Source organism: Strix uralensis, chromosome 4 (genome assembly GCF_047716275.1).
Source record: "Strix uralensis isolate ZFMK-TIS-50842 chromosome 4, bStrUra1, whole genome shotgun sequence".
Classification (NCBI taxonomy): domain Eukaryota; kingdom Metazoa; phylum Chordata; class Aves; order Strigiformes; family Strigidae; genus Strix; species Strix uralensis.
The window spans coordinates 26,627,534-26,638,824 of NC_133975.1; the positions used below are offsets into that span (position 1 = coordinate 26,627,534).

Sequence of the window (11,291 nt, forward strand, 5' to 3'; positions counted from 1 at the left end):
CTTTAGTATTTCATTGTCCTTTTAATATTCAAATGTCCCTCTATGAACCAAGACTGCATGTGTCTTGATGCCAGTAATGCAGTACAGTGAGTCTGCAAGACTTTCTGTAATAAGGTGTAAAATTCCATTCCGGTGCTTTATTTTCATTGTCATCTGTTTCTGTAACAATATCAAGGTTTGTAATATGCATTTTAATAAATGTAGCGGCTATTAATGTATTTGTAAATTCACAGGTTTTACTTATCCTTTATAGCTACTCTTTAGAACAAACTGAGCAGTTTCTGAACTGTGTTCTGGAGGCAGATCCTGTAAAAACAGTTATAGCTCAAGAAAGCGTTCAGCCAAATGAAATTGTTTCTACCTACAATGCTGCAAAGAACCGGGAGAAGAAGGTATTTTTTTTTTAATAGTAGTTACAAACATATCCAAAGCTATATCCAAAAACACCCTATGATGCATACTTAGCTTCAACATTGCAAATTCCTACAGGCAAAAAAAAGTAAGGAAGAGGATGATCCTTTGAGTGAAATATTTCAAGAATTTGAGTATCCACAATATGATGATTTAAGAGCAGAAGCTTTTTGTCACCAGCAAAAGAGACAGGAATGTTTGAAGAAGGCTGGGGAGGCCTATCGCATGGGTATGAAGCCTGTGGCAGCATTTTATGCACATCAGGTAAATGTAAATATTGTGCTTTTTGCCTGAATTTAGAGAGGTACTTAAATACTGAATTAGAAGTGATAAGAAAAACATTGTGCCTACTAGAGTTGATAAATTTGCTCAATTACTGTTCCCTGTGTAAGCGTTATATTGAGAATCCCCTTGCAAGTAAAATCCCTTTCACTAGTACTGATACTGATATAGGAGACTAATATAACCAAATTGTGCAAGACCTCATGAAAGATGATATTTAGTACTTAGTCACACATGCTTGTTTTCTCACAGATCTCACTCTCACATCCACATAAGTGTAAACACTGAGACCTGTGTCCATGTGGTCTGGCCCAGTTCACTCATGTGTGACATGGACTGCAACGAACATCAGTTTTCAAATCCTCCATATGTCCCTCATGTTCCTCTTAATTGGTGATGAACTGTTTTTAGACACGTCTTTTGTACTTTTTAGGTATCAGACAGGTATTAAGAAGTGATCTTTTGCCTCGGAATCTTGCTTGCTTCGTCCTCCATAAATCGTGGGCAGGATTGCTGCCTCCTGTTTTTGCTTCCTCGTTCAGACTATCTTTATGGCTACAGTCTGTCTTGGGCTGGGATAAAGGTGGTGTGGTGTGTCGTGCTTTTTGCCATGCATCTGGTTTTGGAGTGTAGATCTGCTGCTGATCAGTCTTGTGTGCTCTGGGCTTGGAGCACAGGCTCTCTGGTCTTCATTCAAGCACATTTCTCAGTATATACCAGTTTGATTGCTGTTGATCATTGCTGTTGATCGTATTCTTGATTATAATTATCAACTGCTCTTGTGACCATTCCTGTGTGTTGGTTTCTTGGTGCCTTCACATGAGACCCATTCACACTTCATTCAGACTACTCTTAAAAGTTCTGTTACAAATATCTCCCAAGGCTGTAGCTTTGATCTAATAGTATATTAAAAATTGGTTATTCACATTATAGAAGCATTTAATTCTAAACTATGAATTGTATTATGACAGAACAAAAATGTAATAATGAATGACTTGAATTTGCTTAATATCTTAAAAAAGCTTTCACACAGTTGGTATAACATATAACTCTAAATGTTTAGATTGTTACTATGCATGTAGGAACTATTGGTTATTGGTCTTTATAACGAACTCTTTATGTTCTTGGTTTATATATTCTTGAAGTCTGGAGAGATTCTAAACAAAGGTGTGTATGATTTTAAATAGAAATGTAATTTCAAGTCCTGTCTTACTTTTGTTCTCAGCCATAATGACAAGTACAATCTGGAAATTTAGTACATATTTTCTTCTAGGTAATAAAAAGGCAAGCTAAGCTACCTTTAGTAATGAAAAATATTTTATGCATGGTGGCCTTAGCCTGTCTTGGGAATCCTCTGCAACTGAGAGTTCTGGGGCTGATATCTCTCGTCTGACACTAATACACTTCACATGATCCATTTTAAGAAAGTGTAAGACAGACTGTCACTTCTGTTCACTTGAGCCCTTGTCAGTGCAATACCTGGAGTTAAGTCTTCCATTCCTTTTCAGACTGTGCCTACAGATCTTCAAAGACATAATTTGTTGCTTCAGTCTCAAATATTATCACTGCAAGGTTCATGGGAAATAGTTGTTACTTGTTCACTGTGTAATGTGAATAACCCTGTACTGCTGCTTGCCCCTAATTCCAGTAGGGACTGTATTGACCTTGCCAGTCATCAAAGTTCTGTCAAAAATATTAGAAGAGATAATAGACAACTATGGGAAAAAAAAAAAGTGCCCTTGTCTGATTTTTAGGGAATACGTTCATAACAACCTCAATTGTAACACTCAGCAGGTTTTTCCTGGGCTGTTGGGCAGTTTCTCTGTCGTTGTTTCATTAAATTTGTAGCAAAATACTTTTTCTGAAAGTAAAATTCTGTTGTTAAGGTAATAAATCTGAAAATCAGCATGGAGTGTGTAACTTTTTAGCTTATGTAAGACCTTATGGTTTTGTGCCTTTTCTGGCTTTTTTTCTTTCTTGTAGGGCTTTTGTTATAATTTCTTCTTTGTGCCAGCTTTGAGTAGTTTCTTAAGAACAGATTTCATGAAATCTCCTTGTGAGTAGGTCTCACTGAGCCTCTTTCAGAAGTTCTGTTGCGATTATAAATTTTACTGCTTCAAACTGTGAGCTAAAAGCACCCCGCCAGTACTGTCATTTTGAAGCCAATGAGCAGTGTGGAGCTTAGATTGTGTCTCGACGTGTAATAGTTGCTGTGTTTATGAATAAAGGGTCGCCTTCATGAGCAGAAAATGAAAGAAGCCAACCATGCTGCTGCTGTGCAAATCTTTGAGAAAGTAAATACTTCCTTGCTGCCTATGAATGTATTGGATCTGCATGGTCTCCATGTGGATGAAGCTGTGAATCAGTTGTCCAGAGTGCTGCAGGAAAAAAGTGAAGGTAGGAATAAGTTAATAATTCCTGCCCCCTAAAAGTTATTCTCTTCATTTTCTACTAAGAAATCATGATATACTGGAATATCAGAGGGAGTGAATGTAATTTAATAACATGTAAAAACAACTGACTTTTGTGTTGTTTTATTTTCAAAGTTCCCCTATGGAATTGTTTTTCTTTGACATGGCAATGACTCTTTTTGCTCTCTGTCTTGCCCACCCCCAACCCCCCACCCTCCCCCGTGCTTCTTTGTAAATCTTTCTTTTCCTTCTGTTTTATCCTTTTAATTTTTTATTGAAGACTGGATCTATCCTTCCTGTCATTTTTAACAGAGGTGGTAACACAAATGTTTGTGTCGTCTTCTCATTGCTTTATCAGAACTGTGTTGCTTTTTTAATCTTTAAAGAAAAATCATTATGTGTGAATTCTAACCACAATGATTATATTGTCTTCAACTTTTACATGAAAGTGTGTGATTTGAGCTGTCTTTCAGTAACTTCCATATCGATTTGTCAGCACGATCTCTTGAGATCAGAATACTGCTGCTTCCATAAATGTCATTTTGTGCAGTTTTGCTTGAGGGCTTGTTTTTTTTCCCAGTGGAGTGTTCTAGTACTTCATGAGTGTTCTTGCTGTAAAAAGATACATTTTCTGCATTATTAGTTTACCCTATAAATTTAAGCACACTGGGAATGCTTTTATAAGAATCTTTCTTACGCAAGGTACCACTGCACAAACCTAATTTTTTGAAACATCTACTCCACAGAGTAGAAACAAAAGTGTTCAGTGTGGCCTTAGATAATCCTTTTCTTTCAATATACATGAGATAATTACATTTCATTATCTTGTGCTATTTCTAAAATGCAGTTTGTATACTTTAAGCTGTAATCTAATGCTTTTTAGAGCTAAATTTCCTGAGCTGCACTTAAATCAGGAGTTCTGTAATGATCGTAGGGGCTCTCTGTTCAGTCCATGCACCGAAATCTAAAACAAAGTTCATTTCAGTGTGCATACATGGGAAAGTGATCAATACTGGGCACTTAGTGCTGGCAGAATTAACAGTAGACTAACATAAAACCCAAATAAAGTTAAGCGAGAGAGAGAGAGGGTAGTTGTCATGTGAACTGATCATCTCGAACTGGCAAATCTTGGCTTGTTATGAGAATCCAGTTTAATTTATATTTTTTCCCTTTTTTTTCAAACTCTTCATCTGTTTAGGTTGCTGTGATCTCTGGGAGAAGAGCAATTGCATTTGCTATCAGGGCTAAATGCCCTAATAAAGCTCATGTGATGTGTTGATCTGTTGATTCATGGTGTTCCAACATAGCAGAAGTTAGTCGCAATAAGTGTGACTTCAGTGTCAAAAACTGTGTGGATTTATATTTTATTTCTTCTTCCTTTCTTTATCCAATAAAATATTATTTCTTTATTCACATTAATTTAAGATAAAAGTGAATCAATAGGGAGAAGTATCACTTAAAAATTAACTAAGTTACACCCACCTCTTACTTTTGCAATGTTAATTTACATCACAGGATATAAATTCCAAGTGAAGACTAGATGATAGAAACAGTAAAGCTGCTATGAAATTAGAAAGATTTTGTGATGATCACAACATGCATATTGCAAGCAATCTAGATTTAAAAAGCTTGACTCTATTTTTTCAGAATATCTTTTTCAGAAGAGGGGAAAAATGGCTGTGTTTATGTAAAAGATGCATAGCCAGCATGGGAAAGCAAAGTTTGAATTCACTAGTGAGAATTTTCAGCAGAATGGATGGAAAGGTTATACTGAATGCCAAGTCTCTGCTGAGGGAAAATTTTAACCGTTACAATCCCTGCTGTTACAGAGTACCAGCAGACTGGTGGTAAACCATATCTCTGTGTTATCACGGGAAGAGGAAGCCATAGTCAGGGAGGAGTTGCTCGCATCAGACCAGCAGCTATCAGATACCTCACAAGCCACAACTTCAGGTGAGTTTAGATTTTTGTTACTGATACATTTTTTTCTTAACCCACATTTAACTAACTGAAAATTAAAGTTAGTTTTAGAATACTGTTAAACTACTAAACAGATTAAGGCAGGTCTGCTGTTTCAGGTTAAAGTAGCTCTGCTGTTTCATAAATCCCATGCAATTGTGTGACACGAAACCATCTTATATGGAGCACCTATTAAATGTTAGATGTTTTACTCTGAGATAGATGAAAACACTATGAATTAAACTTCTCTAAACTTAGTTTAATTACATATTTCCATTCAGGGTTGCTAGCTTTACTGTGAAAAGTTATTAATCCTGCTTTTTATTGGTCTCCAATACTTGCTTTAGCTTTCAGCTGCTTATGTGGGACAGCAATTTAGCAAGTCTGGGCTGGCACCAGTGTGTTTGCTGCTTTTTCTTTACAGAAGTGTATGAAGGTGACTCTGAAGGTGGGACTCAGAAATAGCAAAGACTTCCCTTCTCATTTCCTTCTAAATTTCTACAGAAGACAAGGGAGAAAATCTGTTTTGAAAGGAGAATGAAAGGGGAGCAGGAAAAGAGGAGGAGAATTAATATAACCAAGAATATTGGGCAGCCTTTTTTTTTTTTTATGAAATATTCCTCTTAGTTTCTGCTGTTTCCAGCTCTTCACCTTTCCAGACCCTGTAAAATCCTCCTTCACTGTCACATCCAGAGGACATGATGCTGATTTCCTGACTCACACATACTTGACTGAGAACCTTATCACTTTCCATATGTTTGATGAGGGCTGAAGGAGATGGCATTGCACATAGCTTTCATGTTGAAGCTTCATCTTTTCTTGTTTCACAGGTTCACAGAAATAAAACCAGGCTGCCTGAAAGTCATGCTGAATTGAAGGGTTGTCAAGAAGAGAAGAGGAATATAGAAACTGAGGTGTCAGATTACAGCTAAAAACTTTTTGAACAACTGCAATAGTATTTTGTAGTCTGTTTTAATGGATAATATTTTATTACAAATGGTCTCAATTTACAGCGCAGTGGTTTTGTCAGTATGTTTCCAAGAAAATTTTTGTGTGGAATGGATTCTTTTTTGAACCTGCAAAAAAGACGACACTTACAGGATTTGAAGTCTCAGAAATGCAGATTAAGAATTCTGCTGAGCAGTATTTGATGTTTTAAAGGGAAGTTAAGGTACAATTTTTAAATATAACTGTCTTCTCAGCATACCCAGTTTATGTCTTTTGACCCTCACACATTTTAACTGCTGTGGATTCTGTGCTTTTAAAACATAGTACCTTGTACAAAGTTATTTTGTGATTCAGAACTTTGTGCTAAACCCTTCAGAAGAGCACAGGGGAGGTGGGAACTCGGCAACTACTGATATTTCAAATCCAGTACAGCTGAGTGCTAAATATTTCCAGGTTTCTTCAAAAGTCTGATGTAGTCTGTTTTTAGTGGTTATTGTGATGCGTTGACCAGTTCTATCATCCTTATTCCATTCTAAACTTCTCCCAGTATTGATGGAAGTTGCATGTAAAGGACTGTGCAGTAAGACCAGGTGTGGTTTTGATAATTTTGCAGGCTTACTGTCATCTAGTAAAGGGAAGAATACAACTCTAGTTCAATCTCTACTTACACATAGCTAATACTGTAATTTTGCAGGAAATGCCCTTACATTTTTTTAACATCTATGGGATTAAAAGTGTTTCTTCCTTTATGGCTTTTTAAATGGAGCAAATTGAGTACTGTCTCATTTTACAGGTGTCTAATAGTGACGTGTCTTCGTTCTGTGTGTATTAAATTTGGTGAGCTCCTTGTATAAAATATGATTGTCTGTGAGACATTTTATAAATGTGTTTTTATCATCAAAGTGAATTCTAATACTACAGTAGTAATTGCCTAACTGAAAATCTGGGAGTACAAAAGTTATTCTGGTGGTGGTGGTGTTGCATCAGCATCTAGAAATACCTGTGTAAAAAAACCAAAACAACAACAACAAAAAAGCCCCAAACAGAACCCCCCCAAATTAAATATAAACATCTGTACTTTGGCAAGTGTTTCCAGTAAGCAATCAGAATATTTTTTTAAATAGAAATATCTTTTAGAATGTATTATTACTTTTAATGATATCTTTGCCTCTTGAAAGGCATATGAGTTTTTTACTACGAACTGTTTAATCTTTGTTGTAAGGTTTTTTCAGAACAGGTATGAGTTGTGTATTAGGAATAATATTAATAGGTTAAGGATTAATGGGAGGGGTTTTTATTTTTAAACCACTTTTGCAGTAAATTTTATACAGGAATTACATGCACGTAGACTTTGTGTATGAATCCCTATGTGTGTGCAAATTCTGCCATTTGTGTGCATGAGTAGTAATAAGCAAGGAACTTCTGTGAGAAAAGCTGTGCAGAGAAATAGCTTTCACTTGAAAATGTGTCTATGTAAGTTGATGACAAACTGAAAGACATGATGTTTCCTCAAAACCTGTATTTACTGCAATATATACACAGTGAATGCAATGTACAGTAGACTTAAAAATGAGTTTGTCATACTTCAACAGATACAATAATCTTTTCATGGTGATTTCAAGTGGAAGAATAGCTTGAATAATATTTAATCAAAGGGAGTTACTGGAATAATAGACTGTCGTAGTAAATTCCATATTTTTTGTGGGTACTTAGTTCATCTGAATTGTGTCCCTTCTCTTTTTCTTTCTCTCTGGGCTGCTCTGGTAACCAGTGGGTGAAACTCAAAAGATCTGTGCTCCGCAAACAGCACTAGCAGAGCTGTTCTGCCACCGCATGATGTCCTGTGTGGTGAAGCCCACGCTCTATCCTCTGTGATGGTCCCTCAAATGGACTGAGATCTCATTTAGGCACTTAGACTCAAGACAGCAGTTCAGACTATCAACTGTCCAGGGTTGCAGATGCTAGAATTGCCTCAGTGGAGCTAAGATCTTTCTTTTGGACTAAGGAGTTTCCTCTGCTCCTGAACAGGTTTTCCTTAGTGCTACTGTTTATAAGGAATGGAGGTGCAGCTCTCTGGGGCAGCTCTTTGAAGCGTACTCCCTGTTGGTTGGCCTGGGTGGCTGAGTTGCCCAGCAAAGGTCCCAGGGTATGCTGAGAAGTGTTGTGTGTTGAGCTGCTGGGGGCCCAAGCCCTACAGCGATGTGCTTGTAAAGAGGGAAGTGCCAACACTTCTGGTTGTTTTGCAAGGGGGCCTGATTCACTCAGCATGTTCACACCACTGACATGGACAAAGACAGCTTAGATTTCAGTTCAGAAGACAGCAGAAAAAGTTGTCTTGCCCATCTGTTCATCATAATCTAGTTGCTGACAAGTTTACCCTGGAGGTGAGAAACACAGCTTTTCACCTTCTCTGGCCTAGCAAGGGAACAATGATTACGACTGACTCACTTCCCCAGAAAATGCTAACCAGTGTGCTCGGGGGTATTCTTGAAGTTGCCACTTCCTGAACCTCTTTCAGAATTGCCACTGCAAACTGAAAATGTAAGATCAAGGGGACAAAAGAGATTAAAGAATAAAAAGTGCATAAACAGTCTCTGGAAGAGGGCTAGGACTCCAGAAAAGAAGCTGTTCCCACTGAGCTTCAGTGTCCCTCTATATTATTTTTTCATCTCTTATTCCTGTTTGGATAAATACATAAAAAATGTTCAGGGCAAAACCTCAGCTCCACCCCTTACTAGGAGAGTTTGTTTTCTCCAGTCTGTCAGTGTCAGCAGAGTGCATCACTTAAGAGCAATTTGGAGTACTTCTCTCTCTCCCTCGCCCCTTTGGGTACAGATTGAGGTTTACTAAGGTACTCTGAATATCCTACCTGGTTATAGGTTGATCATTCACCCAGTATAAATTGATTACAGGCTGAACTTTGATGGAAGACAATGGTTTAAAATCGTAACATGGGCAGAACTAGTCTTGCCTTTGTTGAAGTTAGTGGTAGACTCTCCATCATCTTCACCAACTTGGGATGAGGCATTGCAGTTCCAACTCAGAGAAAATATGAGCTCAGATGAGCTCAGCCTTTTTCTTCCATAGGAGCTTAAGCATGTGTTTAGAAGCTGTGCTGAGCTGGATGCAGAATGGAGAAGATCAGTGCACAGAGAGAAAGAAAGTAGACTTTTATTAGTAAAGATCTCCATGCCTTCAGTTACTTGCCAAACTGTCCAGAAAAGAAACACTGGACTTCTTGTATTTCTTTGACTGTTTTTATAATGTATAGTGGGATGAATTAAATATAATTGTTTCAAAATGGTATTTCAAAGTAGGTTACATAGTAGAACTTCCAGATTTTCTGATGTCTTTTGCAGTTACATCAGTGAGAATCCTGAGGTATTGCATAAATTGTGTATCAACTTATACTTTTAATTAAAAGTAGCACTTAGCAGTATTGCCACCAGCACTCTAAAATAATGTGTGACTGTTAAAATACCTATTTTGTGTACCACTCTTTAGTCTATTCTTCAACAGCATGTGGTTGTGATGACTGGTAGCCTTTAATATGTGACTTTGGGGTTCTTTTTTGCAAAACATTTTAACATCCCAATTTTTAATTTAGGAAAATGATTTTTTTAAATACAAAATTTAATGCTTGTGCTAGCATTGACAAGTCATCTTACAGTAAATAAATAAAAAAAAAGGTCCAGGGGTGCAATGAAGAAAGTTGTTCTCCTAAGTAATGTGAGTGTTTTTAAAAATATATTTCAGCTGATTGTGAAAGTAGTAGGACAAAAGTGATTAAAAAAAAGAATAATTCAAGATACATTGATAATACTTGAATGATTTTGGCTTTTGCTTTTAACAGTATGTGGTACAATTTTATTTAAACTTAATGTTTTTATAGGCCTATTGAAGGACACCTCCAGGCAAAGTTTAACTGGCATTTTTTTGTGGCTGTTGGAAACTATTCTGACTTGGGAATCCCTTTTTAAACAATGTCCAGAGCTCTAGTCACAACCTAGAACATCACTAGAACATCTGGAACATCACTGTCATGAATATGTACAGTGTCAGGAAAGATCTTTACATGGTTAGCAGAACGTATATTCTAGAAAGCTTTACTTGAGGAAGTGAAGTGTAACGAAGCTGTTATTTAATCTTGCTACAAAATACGGTGGGTAGACAAGAAAATTATTTTATTGTTGATAATGGCAAAGAAGGATCATCGTAAATGGAATATGAGGAATTATACATAGACTTTATGTTACTGATGCTTATGTCTCAAATGCAGTTCACATTTCCAGAATAATACTGCCCTCTTTGCAGAGCTGAGATGGTAAGAGTATGAACACTGTAACAAAGAAGAGTTCATTGACTTACTAGAATTCCCAAGTACCACGTTCTCTTAAAAAAACCCCACACAAAACCCAACCAAAGCCCAACTGTTCATGCTATTTCAGCTAAATAAACTGTGCAGAGGATTAAATGACTTGTATGTGAATATGCATGTGAAAAGACCTAGTATTGCAGCTACCAGTTGTACAAACTGTTAGGACCAGTACATTGGAAGATATCAATGTCTATTTTTAAATTAAAGTAAAAAATGGATTTTTTTATTTGTATAAAGTTGTAATTTTGCTGTTAACTATAACTTTCATTTTTTACTGAAAAACCATTTTGTAATTTGCATTTAGAATTTCTAATGTGAAAAGGAATTTACAAAATATAGTTTAATAAAGGATTTTTGCCACAAGTATAGCCTTCTGTCTTTCCTTGGAAGACTACATTTCAGCTTGTATCAAATTTTGTCGTACAGTAGTCTGGAGCTCTGCATGAAAGCCACTTGCCTTGGCTTCAGGATACCATCTGTAGGGAGATGAAGCAACCATCTGCAGGCGTAAAAAGGAACAGATTTGTGGCCTGATTAGAAGTGTTGCGAGTGGGAGCTGAATGCTCACATTACTGAAAATGAGGGTCGTGGTTTGAGATTTTTTTTTTGGCCTCAAGTAGCTGAAGAGATGCTGTTCGGGCCTAGCTTATTTTGTGGGAGAATGATGACAATGGTGCATGTCAAGGGGAGGGGCAGGTATGACCACTGTTAAGATGAGGGTTTGGGGGAGGGAAGTGCTCTGGATAGACCTCATTTAGCAAGACCCCTTAGGTCAGGGGCATTGACAGGTCAGATCCTGAGAAAGCACAGTTGCTGTATCATTGTGGATTCAGAGCTAGTAAGCCTGGCTTTTCCCAAGCCTGCTCTGTGCAGATCAAGTGCAGATATTCCTGTGTCGTGTT

General features: G+C 37.1%; 1 protein-coding gene across 9 annotated transcripts in view; it reads left to right on the forward strand.

Moving 5' to 3' along the window:
• The window catches only part of N4BP2 (NEDD4 binding protein 2), a 43,119-nt gene extending 32,367 nt beyond the window's left edge, over positions 1-10,752 (forward strand). For 7 of the 9 annotated variants that reach the window (XM_074866027.1, XM_074866025.1, XM_074866032.1 and 4 more), the window contains 5 exons: positions 254-392; positions 490-675; positions 2,922-3,090; positions 4,934-5,057; positions 5,894-10,752. In XM_074866027.1, the coding sequence (XP_074722128.1) occupies positions 254-392; positions 490-675; positions 2,922-3,090; positions 4,934-5,057; positions 5,894-5,939 (664 nt within the window). In that variant the 3' untranslated portion in view covers positions 5,940-10,752. Of the gene's footprint in view, positions 1-233; positions 394-489; positions 676-2,921; positions 3,091-4,933; positions 5,058-5,893 lie in introns of those variants that run through there. The other 2 variants (XR_012628662.1, XM_074866033.1) reach the window with 2 other exon arrangements.
• The last annotated feature ends 539 nt before the right edge of the window (positions 10,753-11,291 follow it).